The sequence below is a fragment of the Canis aureus genome, chromosome 35 (assembly GCF_053574225.1).
Source record: "Canis aureus isolate CA01 chromosome 35, VMU_Caureus_v.1.0, whole genome shotgun sequence".
In the NCBI taxonomy this organism is placed as follows: Eukaryota; Metazoa; Chordata; class Mammalia; order Carnivora; family Canidae; genus Canis; species Canis aureus.
This window is the reverse complement of record NC_135645.1, coordinates 16861367-16880842: the sequence shown is the minus strand read 5'-3', so window position 1 is coordinate 16880842 and position 19476 is coordinate 16861367. Positions and strand designations below refer to the sequence as shown.

Below are 19476 nucleotides of genomic sequence, written 5' to 3'. Positions count from 1 at the left end.
ATGATGGAGAGGGAGGGAGGCTTGGGAGGAAGAGTCCTGAACTGTAGTGCAATTGCAAGACTGATGAGGAGTCCCTGAGTCTAAGCCACAAGAATGACCCTGCCTTAGAGTTCCTGCTGTACTTATTGACTGGGAACAGCAGAGAGGAGTTTTAGCGTAGGCATGAACTCTATGGTAGTGAAGCTAACGTTGGAGCCACTAACCAATTATTCCCCCTGCAGTACAGAGCTTTAAGGCAAATTTGCATGATCACTACATCATAATGTGATACTTTGCCTGAATGTCTTGAAGAAAGGGAAGAGAAATCGGGTTTACTCAGGTTGTGGCACTCCTCTGCTGAGCACATCAACACTTTATATTTCTCTCTGAAATTGTAATTACACTCGATGATGAGTAAAGCACAGAGCCAAATCACTTGGCTTAGAAATCAATTTAGGAAAAATGTTGACATTTGCCAGTAAAAAGTGAGCTATGGCAAATGGAGAGATGCCTTATGGGAAACTATTTTCTAAACTATGGACTGTTAAATGGTAAGTAGCTTAACCCATCACTTCCTTTCTATCTGATGCTTAAACTTGAGCTACTTCCCTCTTCCTAATCAGCACTAAACTTTTTTTAAGATTTTATTTATTTATTTATTTATTTATTTATTTATTTATTTATTTAATTTATTCATAAGAGACACGGGGAGAGAGAGAGGCAGAGACACAGGCAGAGGGAGAAGCAGGCTCCATGCACAGAGCCCGATGCGGGACTCGATCCCGGGACTCCAGGATCACGCCCTGGGCTGAAGGCAGTGCTAAACCGCTGAGCCACCCGGGCTGCCCTAGGATTTTATGTTTAAGTAATAGCTACGCCCTACATGGAGTTTGAATTGTAATTCTGAGATCAAGAGTTGAATGCTCTGCTGACTGAACCAGCTGGGTGCCCCACGCACTATTATTATCAGTCTTACTAGAGACTTTTTGGGTCCAGGACCTGGTAGTGGGAGTAACAAGTGTGAAGACTTCTGCTATAAGGTTTTCTAATTTTACTCTTCTCCTTGAATATAATAATCGTGCAGCCTCTTGCTCTGGGTTACTTATCACAATCCTTTTAGCCATGTCAAGAGTTGTGGCCCCTTGAGTCTTTTCCCCTCTACTGGGTCTGTGCTGAAGCATTGCAGGACTGGCCAATATCAAGCCTCTTCTTGAATGTGACAATTTCTGGACTACTTATGCTTAGGTGAGCATATTTTGCAAGCAGGTCTTGTGTCAGTGCCCAAAAATAAGGTGCTACTCCATTAACAAGAGAATGCTATTTACTACAATAGTTCAAAACAGGTGGAAGCAGGATGGACCACAGAGAGAGTAATGTATGGAAGTTGAGACCAAGAATAATGTCCTCTCTTTCTCTATCCTTTTGCTTTCTCTGGGCTTGCTTTATACAAAATTAGGCAAAATAATTCATTATAAGAATTGTCTTCACATTATCACTAGCTTCCCAACAAATGACTTTTTGTTCTGAGCAGCATGAATTCCCAATTTACTAAGCCTGCTATCAGTACTCAAATGCTTTTTTGGCACCAGCTACATAAAGTATCTCAAGATAGCTCATCCATGGAGGGCACACTGTCAGCCAGGGAAGTATTCTGTTTGGGGCAACCTGATATTAACAGAAGCTAAGAAAGATTTCAATGAAATAGTCATTCATCATATTTGCATGGAGCACAATTTATGAAGCATATTACATTTCTCATTAAATCTTTACAATCCTTTGAGGTAAATATTATAATTATTTTCATTTAGGTAACAGATACTCTAAATCAGCTAGTAACTAAAATAGCAGGCCCAGTAGTTAAACCTAGGTGTTACACTCCTTACCCTTTAATCTTCAGGTCATTAACATTTTACCCAACATACATATTTGCCATCTTTTTTGTTTTTGTAGCCTCTACCCACAGGTCAGGTCATTGTATCAGATTGCAGCCATGATATATAAACTTATCTAAGGCAACAGAGGCTTAGAATTTAGCACAGAAATACTCAATTGACAATTGCCTTCATTTTATAACACCCACCATCCTACATACAACCTAATTGCATTCCATTACTGCCTTTTCCATTTTGTAGAACTCCTAAGACACTGCTGCATTCTATTTAACAGGTGCCCCAAGTCTAGGTATTTTCTTACAGAGGAACATACTTAAATGCAAGAAAAATAACTATCCCTGACACATTAAAACACAATACCAAATATCATTTTCCTAGTTATTCCATTCTGTTGGGCTTGTGATATGCCACTCTTGCCGTTTATTCACTGGTCCAGAAAACCCATCAAGAATCCCTGTAGGAAAAAAAAAAGATCCCTGTTGGATTTTGCTGTGAAAGGTGACATTCTGACTCTAAATTTATGTATAAAGAATTCCTCAAACTCAGTAGTAAGAAAACAAATGATTCAATAGAAAATGGGTAAAGTACTTTAATAGCCACTCCACTGAGAAGCTATATGGAGGGTAAACTAATACCATAATAAGATACCATTATTCACCTATTACGATGGATAAAATTTAAAAGACTGATCATATCAGGTGTCAGTGAGGAAAGAAAACAACTGGCTATCATTCATTTCTGATGAGAATACAATGTCACAACCATTTTTGGAAAATGTAGCAGTTTCTTTAAAAAAAAATATTTATCTTAGAGAGAGCAGGGGTTGGGTGACAGTAGCAGTCATGGGTAGAGAGAGAAAGAATCTCCAGCAGACTTCCTGCTGACCCATTGAGCGGGAACCTCTCTTGGGGCTCCATCTCAGGAACCTGAGATTATTATGATTTGAGCCAAATCAAGAGTTGGATGCCCAACCGACTGAGCCACCCAGATGCCCCGGGCAGTATCTTATAAAGCTAAACATACACTTAGCATATGATAAAGTGATCTCCCTGCTTGTATATTTACCCCAAGTAAAACTTAACTGTTTTTTTTTTTTTTAAGATTTTATTTACTTATTCATGAGACACAGAGAGAGGCAGAGAGAAAGGCAGAAACAGGAGAAGCAAGCTCCACGCAAGGAGCCCAATGTGGGACTTGATTCCGGGACTCCGGGATCACACCCTGAGCTGAAGGCAGCCACTTAATCACTGAGCCACCCAGGCATCCCAAAACTTAAGTATTCACATAAAAATTACGTAGGAAAATTAATAGGGGCTTTATTATTTTTTTAATATTTTTATTTATTCTTGAGAGACACACAGAGAGAGTCAGAGACACAGGCAGAGGGAGAAGCAGGCTCCCTGTAGGGAGCCTGATGTGGGACTCAATCCCTGAACTCCAGGATCATGACCTGAGCTGAAGGCAGACCCTTAACTGCTGAGCCATCCAGGCGTCCCAATGGTGGCTTTCATTTGTAATTGCCAAAACCTAGAAATAACCAAATGCCCTTCAACTGGCAAATGAAAAACTACGGTACATTCACACAATGGAATACTACTATTCATCACAAGGAATAAACTAATGATACACAAAAAAGATGAGTCAATCTCTTATGTACTATACTAAATTAAAGAACCAAGACTCATTTTATTTACAAGACATCCTGGAAAAGACAAAAGTGTAAGAAGAGAAAATAGATCATTGGTTTTTAGGAGCTGGGAGAGGATAGGAGTTGACTACAAAGAGACAAGATGGTATTTTCTGGAGTGATTGGAGCTCTACATCTTACGTTGGTAGTTATAAGACTACATGCATTTGCCAAAACTTATAAGACTATACATCAAAATGGATGAATTTCATAGTATGTAAATTATGCCTCAATAAATCTGAGAAGGCTAAAGAGATTAAATAAATTCCCAAAGCCAAGCAGCTATCAAAATGGCTAATAAGTATTTGGTAATTATAGATCACCTCAGTTCAGGAAACAGAGACAAAACATAATAGGAATTACAGCAATTACTCTTGGCTGAGTACCTATCATTTGCATAACACCATAATTGTTTTACATGCATGATTTTTTTGAATCTAGCAACCTTGCAAAGGTGGTTTGTTATCTTCATTCAAAACATCTAGCAAAACTGAGCTTCAAGGATAGGAAGGAAGTTGAACTTCTCTAACTATCCCAAAAGTTTGGGTCTGTTGTGTTCTTAACAATAAGCAATGTAGTGATTTCCAATACAGTATGGATTTAAAAAAAAAAAAAAAAGATAGTTTTAAGAGTTGGAACATATCAAAGTAGCTTATCAAAGAAGTAAGATTTAAGCAGAGCTTTGAAGAAAGAGCAGAATGTAGTAAGTTCTGACCTTTGTTTTCCAACATTAAGAGCTGCATGTGTTCTGGAATACCAAGGAACTCTCATGCAGTCTCTGGGAACCTCCCTTATAACCTTCTTCAGTGTTATAAATCCCCTTGATGGATTGGTGTCCTTCTCTTTGTCACCTATCATGGCTTTGAGGTGTCTATACAGAACCCTAGGAGTAGAGTCATATGACAGACACCATTTCCTTTTTGATCTCCAGAATAATTTTTTTCCCTTAATTCAGGTAGGATTTATAGTGAAATGTATGGATCTTAAGTATACGGTTTGGTAAATTTGAAAAGTGATAGCCGACTTCTCACTCAAGACAGAAAATCTATCATCACAGAAAAGTTCTTTGTGCCCTTGACAGTCAGTTCCTACCACTTCCATCCTTTGGTAAAGATGCATAAAGAGAAATGTCACCTTACTTAGGATACATGGGGATTATTCTCTAGTACTAGTACTCACCTTGCTTTCCAAATTTTTAAAAACTATTTTATTTATTTATTTATTCGATTGAGAGAGAGCACTAGGAGGGGTAGCAGCAGGCAGAGGGAGAAGTAGGCTCCCCATGAGCAGGGAATCCCATGCAGAGCTGTCCCAGGACCCTGAGATCATGCCGTGAGTGGAAGGCAGATGCTTCACTAACTGAGCCACCCAGGTGTCCCCAAATGGTTTTTAATACAAGAGATGATGGAGGAATGGAATAAAACAATGAACTAAGAATGCGGTCATTTGTTAATAGACACCAGTTTCAGAATCACTTTTCTGTTCTTTCTGCATTATCCCAGTCCCAATACCTAGTCAATAATGAGTCCTGTCAACCTTACCTCCTTCATCTATCTCCGTCCACCAGAGTCAAAGCTGCCAAAATCTTTTTTTAAATATTTTATTTGTTTATTTAAGATTTTATTTATTCATGAGAGACACAGAGACAGGAAGAGAGAGAAGCAGACTCCCTGTGAGAAGCCCGATGTCACATTCGATCTCAGGACCCCAGAATCACACCCTGAGCCAAAGGCAGATGCTCAACCACTGAGCTACCCAGGTAGCCCAAAGCTGCCAAAATCTCTTGCTGGAAAGAATACTTAACTGGTTTCCTTTGTAAAACATCCTCTGCCTTCTGTTCCTTTCTCTAGAGGCAAATAATCTCTTCAAAATGCAAACCTGACATTTCAGCCTAGCCCCTTGAGCTTCTAAAAGCTCTTGGGTGTTTTAGTTTAGGGTTTTTTTTTAAGATTTAATTTTTATTTATTTATTTTTATAAATTTTTATTTATTTATTTATTTTTAATTTATGATAGTCACACAGAGAGAGAGAGAGAGAGAGAGAGAGGCAGAGACACAGGCAGGGGGAGAGGCAGGCTCCATGCACTGGGAGCCCGACGTGGATTCGATCCCGGGTCTCCAGGATCGCGCCCTGGGCCAAAGGCAGGCACCAAACCGCTGCGCCACCCAGGGATCCCCAAGATTTAATTTTTAAATAATCTCTACACCTAACGTGGGGCTTCAACTCACAATCACAAGATCGAGTTGGATCCTCCATTGACTGAGTCAGCCAGAGGTCCCAAGGCTTGTGTTGTTTTTTTAAATATTCTATTTATTCGTGAGAGAGAAAGAAAGAGAGAGAGAGAGGCAGAGACACAGGCAGAGGGAGAAGGCTCCATGCAGGGAGTCCGATGTGGGACTTGATCCTGGGACTCCAGGATCATGCCCTGAGCCAAAGGCAGGTGCTTAACCACTGAGTCACCCGGGCGGGCATCCCAAGGCTTGTTTTTATAAGACAAAACAAAGGTCTTGCATTGCCTGGGCCTCCATCTCTTTCCAGTTTCAACCAATATCTATGTTCCCAGGCTCTGAACTCCCAACATCCTGGCCCTCCAGTTTGCTACTCACCTCAGGATCTTCAGGCCCTTCCCACTGGCTGGAATTTCTTTTCTTTTTTCTTTTTTTTTTTTTCTTTCAATTTAATGCTTATTTGCCCTTCAATTTGATGTCAACTGAAAACTTTCTCCAGGAAATAGTTCCTTAAGTAATGGACTCAGAAGAGATTAATAACACTTTTAGAATCATTTGCTTCCTCCCAAGATTTTCAACATAGCTACGCCCTAGCCAGAAAACAAGATAACCTTAGTTAATCCTTCTAGTGAAGTGTCTTCTGGGTCCAGTTATGCCATATTTGTAAGCTAGGATCTCCCCCTACTCCATGTCCTCCTGGTACTTCTCCTTTTTATGCTTCAAAACATAATGCAATTTCAGTAATGTCTTATCCTTCAGGTAATGGTGATTGAAATATTGGGGGATTATTGCTGCTCTTTAACACTGTTGGACTTCACATTCTAAAACAGGAAGATGGGGTGTTGGGGAAAAAAAGAGAACTTCCTGCTAAGAAGTTTAGAATTTGCTAGTGGCCTTCTCAAATAGTACTTTAGAGGGAATAACAGTGGGAATAGAAAACAGAATTCAGGGTGCTAAACACAACAGAGAATACTTTTCTTTCCAAGAGGGGACTCAACTTATTGTCCCAGAGAACACTGAGGAAAATTAGTGAGTTTGTGGTGATACATTAGAGAACAGAGACCAATTTTTTTATATTGATTCCTAAGTAATCTGTAGTCATTTCCTTTTACGGTTCACTTCAAACGTTTCCATTTATCATTCACTGAGCATTTATTGAGTACCAACCATGTCAGGCTGTTCTAGGAAGTTGTGATACCTAAGTGCACAAAAAGAACAAATCCCTTCATACTATTAGTAGGAGACAATAAATAACAAATTACACGTTATGTTAGAGATGTTACAGGAAAATAGAGAACAGGAGCAGGGTGAGGGAAGAAATGGTGCTGGTAGGTGTTGAAAAACAGCCTGTGATTTAAAAGAGGGGTTCAGAGTGTGCTTTTTTGATCAAGTGACATTTGAAAGAAGACTTCAAAGGTTTACCATACTAACTTCTGGGAAAAGGTCATTCTGGAAAGGTCATTTCCAATTTTGCCAGCGACAAGGTCAGTGAACAACAAAGACAAGGTACAGCAGATGAGGCCAAAGGTGAGAGGTATGGGGTGGGAAATACTTAGATAAGGCTTTGGAGGTCATAACAAGGACTTTTTTTTTTTAAAGATTTTATTTATTTATTCATGAGAGACACAGAGAGAGAGAGAGGCAGAGACACAGGCAGAGGGAGAAGGAGGCTCCATGCAGGGAGCCCGACGTGGGACTCAATCCCAGGACCTTGAGATCATGACCTGGGATGAAGGTGGTGCTAAACCACGGAGCCCCCTGGGCTGCCCAACAAGGACTTTAAAAAAAAAAAAAAATCTATTTATGTATTCATGAGAGAAGCAGAGACATAGAGGGAGAAGCATGCTCCCTGCGGTGAGCCCGACGTGGGACTCAATCCCAGGACCTTGGGATCATGACCTGAGCTGAAGGCAGATGTTCAACCACTGAGCCACCCAGGAACCCCAGGAGTTCGGTTCTGGCTCTGAAACAGGATCCATAGGTGGGTTTTGAGCAGAGGAGTGTCCTGATTTGACTTGTATTTCAAAAGAATCTTTTCATATATGCAATAGGGTATTTTGAAAGGTTATTTAAAAATCCCAGTCATAAAAGTTGGTACAACACCATGCATCATCCCTTATTAACCAATTATTAAATCCAAATTCCATAGTTCTCACAACCAAGACCTTAACAGTGCTGTAGTATCATCTAATCTCTGCTCTATAATCAAATTTCCTGTTACTCCACCTAACACATTTTTATGTGGCAGATCTCTAACATATTCAAACCAGGTAAGCTTTTAAAAAGGATATGCAGCAGGACGCCTGGGTGGCTCAGTGGTTGAGGGTCTGCCTCTGGCTCAGGCTGGGACCCCAGGTCTGGGGATCGAGTCCCGCATCGGGCTCCCTGCGAGGAGCCTACTTCTCCCTCTGCCTGTGTCTCTGCTTCTCTGTGTCGCTCATGAATAAATAAAATAAAATCTTTAAAAAAAAGGATATGTATCTCACATATGGTAAAATATACACATATCAAGCACATAGCTCTGTGGATTTTCACATACGGATGAGCCTAAGTAACTGCCACCCACAAGCTAAGCTCGCTTCATGCTGACATAATTGGGATCATCAGGACTGCCTGCTTCTTCAAGTAGATTCATATTAAATCTTTCTGGCAAGGATACCCTCAGTGAGATATCCCATCAGAAAGCACATTTCTGTTTGTGTCGTTCCTGGTGAGAAGTCTGAACACTCAGTCAAGGTGGACATAACCAACTTTTTTCTCTAAGGCCCATCTTGCGAAACTGTAGCTTTCCTCGAGGCACTTTCAGATGAGTGAATTCCAATTCAGTGAGTTAGTATTTTAAACATTTCACCATCATTCTCCTCCCAAATCTGCTCCTTGGGGCTGGGATCCTTGGAGACATAGCCATTTCTAATTTTGCTCCCTGGCAGAGTTCATGGGCTTTCTTCACGCAGATCCATTTGCCCTTAGCCAGCAACGCCTTGGCAGAAACCGACTCTGAAGCTTCAACACCAACTCTTGAGAGCCTTACATGTCCCTTTGGGGCCAGGAGAAATTTGGAGGGCTGGCTCCAGAGGCCTCCTATCAGCATTCCTAGTGCACCGCATATCTTGCTCACAGCACCCGTGCGCTTCTGGGCAGACAGATCCGCAGGACTGTTACTTTGGTTTGCAGGTGGGAAATAGGACATTTCTCCCCCTGGTTTCTTCCAAACACCAAAATCATCCTGCAGGTTCCTGTTGCCACTAAATTCATCTGAGGCATGGAATATTGAGTTCCAAGTGCTTTTTTTTCCCCTTGGTAATATTTTGGGACCCTGGGAGGGAGATACTGAAGGAGGGATAGACTAGGGTAGTTAAAACTATAGTAAATTCTGGGGGAGGCTTGTGGGCAGTATAGAGTGCTGGGGAATAAATGCAACTTTAGAGATTTCACCTTGCTAGGGGCAGGAAAAAGGGGTAGATAGTCATCTTCGTAGTGGAACACAACTGATTTTATAAAGTTTACTTTTGTGTGTTAGGACTAGGAAGCTATCTGAAAGCAGATTGGGAAGGCCAAGGAATAGAAAAGTGAACAATCACTAAAAATAGAGAAAAAGCTTAAAAAGGAAGCAAAATTAAAATTAATAATATGTGTACAATAAGATATAAGGAATCAAATGCATATACTATTTTTTACACTGAAAAACTCTGACCATTAATGAGTAATCGGTGTGGAGACACTGCAAGATCATATAAATATCTTGCTTGTCAACAAACATTTAACATTTTTTAACATTTATTGAGGATTCTTGCCCAAATCTGTCCATATCCTAATGGTTACAAACTTTCTAACTCTGCTACTCCTTCCAGTACATTAGAGGGGGAAAAAGTTTTCATAATCTCCAAATCCACAACAATAAAACAATGTTGGAATCTGCCATAAGAACACAAGTGAAAAAAAATATTTTCTAAGAACCGCAGGACTATAAATTTAGGAAGGACACAAAAAATTCTAAATGAATCAAACTCATCAAATTATATACATTAAATGTATAGCTTTTTTAAAATGTTACTCATACTTCATTGAGTGGTTTTAAAAAAGAATCATGCCAAAGAAAATCATGATTTTTAGCTTAATCCTGAGTTAATATTAAGAATTTGCCCACAATGCATATGGCCTCCTATATACAATAGATGATTTTATATACAATTTAAAATCCAATACATTATGAATTTATGATTCAGAAGTACCCTTAAATATTTTTAAGCAGGAAAAACACACAAGATAGTTACAAGTAGAAATAATACCCGCAAAGTGTTCCATATTATTATCCCAGAGACATACCATAGAGGTCTCAGGTTATTAAGAAAACATCAAAAAATGTTTTCTATATTAAGAGTATGTTTCTGGGAGTGGGAAAGAATAACAGCTTTCCCTTTGGTTTAAAATACTCAACAACCTGAAGTCACGAACCTAAGAGGGTGTAGCCGTCTCTGGAGGAGTTGGAATTGCAGAGAAATCCAGCATGGAAGCACACCTGTACTTTCCACTCCACCTCCCACTCCCAAACCCTCTGCCAGGCGGGGCTCAGGTTCCCACTTTAAAAGAAGTTAAGGTCACTTCTATTTCAGAAGGGCAAACGTTTGGTAGTATGAATGACTTTTTCTTCTTATTAAGTAGAATGAATGGTAATTTCTGAAATTCTCTTCCAATTTAAAATCTAAGAGCTCCTGCATCTCAACCCATGAAGCCACAGGCCCCATGGAGGTTGGAGGGTAACATCTGCAATGCACTAGCCTGTGCCCCTGTAAGCAGGAAGCATGGAGGGTGTGAGCAGCCAACAGTCCGGCCATCAGTGTCACCACGGAGTTGATTGTAGTTCTCTTTGTACCATTGATTATAATCACAGCTGTGTCCCTTTTCCTGCTATCGAAAGCTCATTGGAGGCTTTTCATTAACACCTTATTCCTATAAAGCAAACAAAATGTTTGTTTTTAGAAAGAGGAGATCCAAGAAGAAACATTAATTGTACCCTTGAAAACAGCCAGGAATGCTGTTTGCCCTGGTGGACTTTTCCTTAAACTGTAGGATAGTAAGTGGAAGGACGCCAGGGTGGCTCAGTGGTTGAGCCTCTGCGTTCAGCCCAGTGCGTGATCCTGGAGACCCGGGATCGAGTCCCACATCGGGTTCCCTGCATGGAGCCTGCTTCTCCTTCTGCCTATGTCTCTGCCTCTCTGTCTCTTATGAATAAATAACATCTTACAAAAAAAAAAAAAAAAGAAAGAAAGTATAGTAAGTGGAAAGCATGCAACCACGCCATTGGGACTGGGACTATTAGCCAAGTTATGTCTCCGTAATATGTATCTGTCCTTGGCAACCCATGGGCAGCAGAGGCCCCAGAGTGGACCTTTTACCATTTGCCCAATGGCCTCGGTAGGTCATTAAAGGACTCTCCAGAGTGACCTCAATTCTATTCAACGTTCTTGGCAACGACAATTGGCGGGAAGTAGGACAGCCAGAAGGGGGAAAAAAGAAGTGCACACTCTCCTTGTCTTCTGTGGGAGACAGTTAACTGTGCCAGGGTCCAGGGGCTGCCACTCCTGGCTGGTGGAGGGGGGTCTAGCCTGAGGGTCCCACCCACTTCAGGCTTCTATGCTCAGCCAGCTGTCCAAGACCCCTGGTGTTCAGTAACCTTGACACTAAGGATGATAGGCCCCCTGCAGGCCGACGGAGGGCTGCGGAGAGGGATGTGGGAGGCAAGTCTGGGCTGCACCAAACCCCTCCATTCAGAGCGATAGTCCTCTTCCTGGTCCTGCCTCTCTGAAGGCCCCTCTCCCAAAGTAGGCCCAGAAGCACACCTGGGCTCTCTGTCTGCAATGCAGCATAAAAGGAAATGCCCTTTGAGCATCCTATTGCCACATCTCTCCATTTGTGCTTTTGGAAAACACCTCCAGTCACCCTTTCCACTTGTCCGCTCCCCGTATTCAAGCATCACCAAATCACCTGTGTCCTTTACTGCTCTGGGTCTCATCTTATCCAAGCAAGTGTATCATTTGAACTTTCTTCAGCTTCATGTGATATTACTTAAAGCCAGATTCTGTCTTGGTACCGTTAGAAGATGCTAGGCTCTTAAAACACATTACAAACAGCTTTCCCACAACATTGTCCTGACAGCTCTCACACCCTTCCCTCTTTGGCAATGTAAGCCTCGCCGCATGCACTAGCTTCAAACCCTGCAGTGGCCCATCTCCCAGCAAATCACCAGATTCTGTGCCTGTCACTCTAATCCTCAAAAATGTAAAATTTTCCATATCTATCCTATTCTATCCCTCTGCTCTCTCTGTCTCTCATGAATATATATAAATCCCTAAATACAATAGCCTTTATGAATAAAAATTTCTTTACAGGTGTGTAAACTTTTCAGTGACTTACCGCTGAGCCACCCAGGCGTCCCTTCTTGAAGACTTCTTAGTTTTAATACCATAGGTGACTTTTGTACACCACCCTGTCCACTTGGCTCCTCATATTACAGATGTGGGAACCATGGCTCAGGAGGGTGAAGTGGTGTGTGTAAAGCTGTGGAAATGGTCGCTGGTACAAACAGGATTCCAGAAGAGGACTGTTCCCTTCCCTGAGCCAATGCCATGCCTGTGGCTTCAACACAGAACTGTGCTCACTCTGCTCCACCTCGCTCCCGGAGTTTGTCAATTGTAATGGCTTGTATTTATTTATTTAAAAGATTTTATTTATTCATGAGAGACACAGAGAGAGGCAGAGACACAGGCAGAGGGAGAAGCAGGCTCCATGTAGGAAGCCTGATGTGGGACTCAATCCCGGGTCCCTGCGATCAGGACCTGAGCAGAAGGCAGATGCTCAACCACGAAGCCACCCAGGCGCCCCAGTAATGGCTTGTTTTAATAAAAATACTTCCCATCCTTATTTAGAGACAGAAATCTTTATGAATTAGCTAGTCTAGTTTATACAGAGAACAAATTTACCTATTCCGCATCAGCCAGTCATTTAATATGTTTATTTCAATTGGCTTAGAATTTAAATTATAGAGAAAACCCTTTTTCTTCTCTTCATAATTGTGAGTTTATAGTTGGTTGTTTGGTGATTACAAAGGTATGTCATTGATCACATCACATAACTAAAGACATCTTTTGAAAGAACACCATGGGCAACTGGTTAAATTCTGAACCTTCAAAGCTTACTATAATTAGACCCCAAACTAATGATATTACTTAAAAATCTATAAAGCTCAATTTGAGCCCAAACTGGTTTTTGCATACATTGTATATTTCTCTCTTTATGAGGACGCTGAAAGGAATCCCATTTGCTGGAATGATTAGTACCCACATTTTTTGGAATGTTTGCATGTTAGACACAGGGCTAAGAACTTTACATTTATTCACTCATCTAATCTTCACAATACTTCAGATAGGCATTATGCCCATTTTGTTAGGAGGAAGCTGGCCCTTTTTTTTTTTTTTTTTTTTAACCATAATCTGCCACACTACAATACTTACAATTTCTACTTTGTCCTAAGTTCTCTCAGCCTTGGCGTTGGTCCCTATTGAAAAATGAGCTTTCTCCTTCTTTCCATCTAGGCAATTCTTCCTTGAAGTTAAGAAACCTCTTCTTTGATACTAGTCATCGGATGGCATTACAGCTCTTTACATACCAGTCATCCCCATTAGACTGTAGTCTACTTAAAGGGTTTTGTTGCTGTTGTTTTGCTAGTCATTATTTCTGTGAAGTGCATATACCTGTAATATAGTAATTAATCAAGACTTGTTTCTCCATAATTATGGGAGGGTCTCTAGGTAGAAGCAGTTAGCCCTGACCTCTAAATGTTCTTTTTCCTAAGAATAGACTTAACTCAAAATACAGGGCTATTTAAGATTGACATGTATCTCCAATCTCCCCCAGCTAGAAACCAGGTGTCCAGTTTTAGTTTGTAGAAATGCACCAGGTAGTTACCTGCGAACACATTTGGGGCACAGCATGTTGTCCTCCAGCTGTGGGGGTGGAAAGTTACAAGCGGGGAGCAAGAAGAGGGCGCATACTCTCCCCCGCTTTTCAGGCACCCAGGCTTGTCCTGCATGAAATTGCAGGTGAACCCAACCTTCTGTGTCTGCAGGCATACTTCTCCCATGGACCACACACCACTTGGCACCTAAAGAAGAAAAGAGAGGCAAGTATGAACACAGCCTGGCCAAATTCTAATGTTCTTTTGGTCGAGAATATATTATGGTCTTTGTTTCCACTACTTTTCTTGCCAGTTCCAAGATAGGAACCCTGGAATCCTAGCTCAACCTTCTCTGTCTTGCTCTTTTTTAGAAAACCATACAAAACAGTTCCTGTTAAAATGTCTAAAAAGAAGAAAGCATAGTTGGAGGTGGTATAGCTCCAAGGGGGTAAATGATAGTGCAAAGGAGGCAAAGCTTTACCTCTACCCATCCTAGGTCTGCAACACAGTATTCCTAACAAAAAGATCAAGAGAAAACCAATTTGTTAATGGCACAAACATTGGCACAGGTCACTTGGAAGAAACCACCAGTGAAAGTGAACATGGCAGCTTAGAATCCTGGCTTTTCCAAAAAACCAAGGGATTTGTAGAGAAATGACAGGAAAAAGGGAAGCAGTTTTAGACAAACAGTGGGATGCTCAATCTATGGGAAGGAACAAAGAAGTAAGGTTTCGGGGCAGCCTGGGTGGCTCAGCGGTTTAGCGTTGCTTTCAGCCCAGGGCGTGATCCTGGAGACCCGGGATCGAGTCCCATGTCGGGCTCCCTGCGTGGAGCCTGCTTCTCCCTCTGCCTGTGTCTGTGCTTCTCTCTCTGTGTTTGTCTCTTATGAATAAATAAATAAAATATTTAAAAAAAAAAAAAAGAAGTAAGGTTTCTCTGGTGCCACCCCTCAGGTGATTGTCTCTGGCAAAAAGAGAATCTACAACCTGCCTTTAGGCAGTCGAGCACTTTTTCTGGGTTTGCTGCTCTTCAGCTGCCATTAGCTCAAAACAGTTTTTATTATAAATTTTAAAACAATTTAGAATAGGTATAATTTGGGGTGATACACTCTGGTTTCCTTCAATAGACTAAACCGGAGTGGTCTGGGAAGGCCTGCGTGAAATAGGTTCGGGGTCTCAACAGGCATTGCATTGTGCTAACCAGTTTATGGTCTCTTAATTTTATGTCCTATAATTCTTACAACATTATGAGGTAGGTGTGATTTTTAACCAATTTTACGATGAGGAAATCGGGAACTATATTAAACAACTTGTTAATGTCACTCGCTTAACAGATGCTAGAAGATCCGGGGCTTAAGCTCAGGCAGTTGATTTTTGAGCTTGCCCTTACTTTTAATTCCTTAAAGAAGGGAAATGAAAAATAAAGCCAAACAGATTGCCATTCCCTCCTGATGACATCAGTAATTTGTAGCAGTTGGGATCCCTGGGTGGCTCAGAGGTTGAGCATCTGCCTTTGGCCCAGGCAGGATGTGATCCTGGAGACCCGGGATCGAGTCCCACGTCGGGCTCCTTGCACGGAGCCTGCTTCTCCCTCTGCCTGTGTCTCTGGCTCTCTCTCTGTGTCTCTCATGAATAAATAAATAAAAATAATAAAAAAAAATTTGTAGCAGTGGTTTCCTTTCCTTTTCTTTTTTTAAAAGATCTTATTTATTTATTTGAGACAGAGAGAGAACACACAAGCAGGGAGGAGAGGCAGAGGAGAGGGAGAAGGTGACTCTGCAGAGCAGGAAGGGGGGCTCAGGGCTGGATCCCAGGACCCCGTGACCATGGCCTGAGCAGAAGACCGACGCTTCACCGACGGAGCCACCCAAGCGCGGCCCCCAGACTAGCATCATCAGCCCCGGCCGAAAAATTGTTAGAAATGAAAATTCCCAGGCCTTAGCTCAGAGCCGAATCAGAAACTCTGTAGGTAGGGCCCAGGAAGCCCCAACCCTTTCCGTGATTTTGATGTACCCTAAAATTGATTGGAGGTTAATAATCAATAGCATTTTTTTCCTCAAGGGGACCAGAACCAGATGGCACCCCCGGCCTTACCGTGGGCCTCCTGTGGCGATGCCACTGTCTCCATCTTCCCAGCCCTGGCTGCAATTCTGGACCAGGAGGCAAACACGGAATCTGGGGCCGAAGTGGTCACAACAACAGTATTGACCCCCTCCAGGAGAGCATCAGACCCCTCAGCGGGGGCAGCCACTTCAGGAGGGTAGGTTCCATCAGAAGGTATCTTTGTTCCAGGACTTTCCAGAGACATTTCCCCCTTGTCCATCATCAACCTTCTTTGTGTCTGGGTGAGAATCTTGGCCTCCTCTGCGGTGACAGGAATGTTTGTCTACAAACAGGGTTTACAAGGTTAAGGTGCTGTCAGAAGTGCTGGCCTCATTTTTATGATTTTCACAATGTTGGTGAGAAGGGGGGTAAGGGGTGCTGTTCTTCCTCAGAAGGAGGAGTGGAAGGAGGGAAGGAGGGGCTAAGGCCAGCTCTCCACCGACTTTGTGATGCTAAAATAGGGCATTAGAAAGAGAACTAAGGGGGGATCCCTGGGTGGCTCAGTGGTTTAGCGCTGCCTTTGGCCCAGGGCCCAATCCTGGAGTCCAGGGATCCAGTCCCACTCTCTCTAGGTCTATCATAAATAAAGAAATAAAGAAATCTTAAAAAAAAAAAAAAAAAAAAGAAAAAGAAAGAGAACTAAGCCTTCCACTGGGTCAAGTCACTTACCTTTTGATCTGGGTAAGCATATTCGCAGATTCGCTTATATACATCTAATTTCTAAGACAAGAGAAAAATGAGTTAACAATCAAGTAAGGATCCTACCCCTCCTCCCGGGAGCAAGGTCTCCAACCCTGGGCCATCACCTGGCCTTTGGTGCTCAGCTTGAGTTCTTGGCACCAGGCCCGCAGGATGTCTCGGTGAAGCAAGTTGGCTGGTGGCAGTTTCGAAGGTAATGGAGGAACTGGGATTTTCTTCCGAATTCTTACTCTTGTACTCTCTTGTGCCGTCTTTTCTGAACAGGAAGCTGGAGGAGAATGGATGAAATTAGTAATACCTCACTTTTGTGTGGCCTTTTAAAATGTCCAAGTACAACTTTCAGTTGTACAGTCCAATCCCCACCGTATAGTTAATGACTTGCCAACGACCCCATAACCTCCAAGGGACAGGGGCCCCCGGGGTGGCTCAGGTCATGATCCCGGGGTCCTGGGACTGAACCTTGCATTGGGCTCCCTGCTCAGCAGGGAGCCTGCTTCTCCGCCTGCTTGTGCTCTGTGACACATAAATAAATAAAATCTTAAAAAAAGAAAAAAAAAAAAAACCCTAAAGGACAGAACCTCAAACCTGGGACTGACTTAATACTGAATCTCCAGTTTTTACTTCCTACTTGCTCATCTGTGAGCACCTAAACCCACAGACTCCAAGGAGGCTGTATTAGAGAACTTGCTCCCCAGCCAGGGGAATGAGAGCAATTTTAAACATGACATCATAAGACCTCAGGGGTGCCTTGTCCTCTCACCAAAGAACAAAACAAACCACTGGGCATTGCTACCCACAGCCACCCATTCTCGGAGTTGGGTCAGCCCCACCCCACTCAGGGCAGTGCTCCGGGCTCCCTGCACACAGCTCTCTCACACATTCCCACTGTTCAGCGGAGACTTCCAGAACACACCTCCGGAACAGGCAACTATCCCCACGCTAACAGGGTTTATCGAGGGCACAGGCCTAGCCAGGTCTAATGTAGGCATTGCTAACTAATTATTCCATATAAATTACAACCGAGTCTGCACCCCACCCCACCTGGCCCAGCGAGCGTAAGTACTAAACTCAATTCTTACAAAAATAAAGGGGGGCTTCAAGGATGGGATTTCAAATTTAGAGCAGTCTGTCCCTGAATCGCTGTACATTGAGATCCTTAACACTGAGTAGCGAGTGAAGGCAAAATCGGACCCAAATATATGGTCAGAGCTTGGAGACCCCAAGACACCAGTTTTCACAGAGGCGGCTGAAGGGAGGGGAGGCGTGTAAGCTGGGCCCCAAAGAAAGTGGAGGGTTTTCAGAACACAGGGCCATTTTTCTTTCCTAGGTTTCCTTTCTTTTCTTTTCTTTTTTTTTAAAAAAGACTTTATTTATTTGAGAGAAAGAGTGAGAGAGCACAAGCAGGGGGAGCGGCAGAGGGAGAAGCAGGGAGCCTGAGGCAGGGCTGGGTCCCAGGACCCTGAGCCCAAGACAGACCCTTAACCAACTGAGCCACCCAGGGACCCCCTTTCCTACTTTTCCTATTCCTTCAGAAAATTTCCATGCTTTTCTTAAACCCAAGGCAATGAGAGTTGGGGGCTTGTCGACTTCTTACCTTTGCCTTCTTTCATAGATCTCTTCCGTTTGGTCCCACTTGCTGAGGTTCCTGGTAACTTTGGTTCACCGTACGCCTGCTGTTTCTCTTTGGCTTCTTCCGACACAGGTTGGGATTGGCCAGCCAGGTAGTCTTCCCCCGACTTCGTGGAGCCCTGCCGGCGACAGAGGAGCCAGTCACTCTTCCCACCACCGCACACACTACCTGCCTCAAGATAACTCGCATCCACGGCGCCAGCATGGTCCCTATCCACCACTGGCATGTGGATTCTCCTCTGGGAAATCACCTTAACCTCAGGTTTGCTTGTAAGACAGGGAAGATGGGAGGCTGATTTGAAAATATGAGAAAAGAGAGAAAATGGGGGTACAAACAAACCACAGATGTGGAAGAAACTAGGCTCTTTGTGTGTGTGTCTGGGGGGTGGGGGGCAGCCCTTACATCAGTCACCATATCCATTATTCTCTCACCTGAAGATTTTCCTCCCCCATTCCTTTGTTCTGGACCTCTTCCCAAGAAAGCTTTCCCTGCTATTGCCAGAGGGATTCTATATACTTATTCAGTGGTTCATTGAAGATACACAAATGTCTTTAATTCAGCCTAGCAGCCCCATTGCCCAAGGGCTACTCACAGAATTCCTTTCCAGCCTAGTTACCATGGCCCGGAGGGATGTCACTCACCACCTCAGCCTTCTACTGACTTCCATAAATCTTCCTTCTCCTTCAGAACCTCATTTCCAGTAGCCCTACACCTGGCAGCCCTTCCTAACAGTCTCAGACCAAGTCAAGTCTAGGCATTGCCTCACTTCTCCCGCTAATCAGTGGCAGTTTTCCATTTGCTGGTGTGATTGGATCCATGCTTGCTACTCCATTTGACGGTAAGCTGCCTAAGGGCAGGATTTTTCTTTCCTCAGAGGCACTCAAACATTGTCTAATTGAGCCAGAAGCAGCGAGAGAATTAAAAAAAAAAAAAAAAAAAAAAAGAAGCAGCAGGGAGAGAACAGTGGGGGTACTGATAGAGAAACTAACCTCTTGCATAAGGTGTTGACAAATTTCTCATTCTCTTTCCTTTACTCCCCACAGCAGCCTGGCGACAATTTATTATTTTGTTTTTCAGATGCTGAGGCTCAGGGACTATGGGAACACAGGTAGGCATTTCAGAAGGACACAAAATCCCTAACTAAATCCTTTCCAGTGTCCCCAAGGTGGGGGGTACAGGACAAATTAACATTTGTATGGCATTTTACATCTCTATAGCAGCTTTCCACTCGTATTCAGGTTTTATGTTTGCAGAGCCTTACTTACAAACTCCTCACTTTGGGGCCAGACTAAAGCCTTAAAATTG

The 19476-nt window shown here is 42.8% G+C and overlaps 1 protein-coding gene and 1 long non-coding RNA gene across 3 annotated transcripts in view; one reads left to right on the top strand and one right to left on the bottom strand.

Annotated features, from left to right (window-relative positions):
• LOC144305037 (uncharacterized) overlaps positions 1–19476 on the top strand; it is a 100932-nt gene that overhangs the window by 72246 nt on the left and 9210 nt on the right. For both annotated transcript variants that reach the window (XR_013372060.1, XR_013372059.1), the window contains exons 4-7: positions 15801–15999; positions 18244–18432; positions 18859–19009; positions 19249–19279. This is a non-coding gene — a long non-coding RNA (uncharacterized LOC144305037). The remainder of the gene's footprint in view (positions 1–15800; positions 16000–18243; positions 18433–18858; positions 19010–19248; positions 19280–19476) is intronic.
• On the bottom strand, positions 10360–18397 carry DPPA4 (developmental pluripotency associated 4). Its single transcript, XM_077883772.1, has 6 exons — positions 18136–18397; positions 16649–16809; positions 16512–16562; positions 15834–16125; positions 13752–13947; positions 10360–10736 (listed from the first exon to the last, which is right to left on the bottom strand). Exons 1-6 carry the CDS (start codon positions 18395–18397, stop codon positions 10706–10708), a joined length of 993 nt encoding a protein of 330 aa, XP_077739898.1. The 3' UTR covers positions 10360–10705.

Coding starts and splice junctions, on each gene's coding strand:
- DPPA4 (XM_077883772.1), bottom strand. CDS start 18,397: ATGCCAGTGGTGGATAGGGACCATGCTGGCGCCGTGGATGCGAGTTAT. Junction 16,126..16,511: donor ATGCTTACCCAGATCAAAAG/GTAAGTGACTTG, acceptor CCCTGTTTGTAG/ACAAACATTCCTGTCACCGC. Junction 13,948..15,833: donor ATCGCCACAGGAGGCCCACG/GTAAGGCCGGGG, acceptor TTTCTTCTTTAG/GTGCCAAGTGGTGTGTGGTC.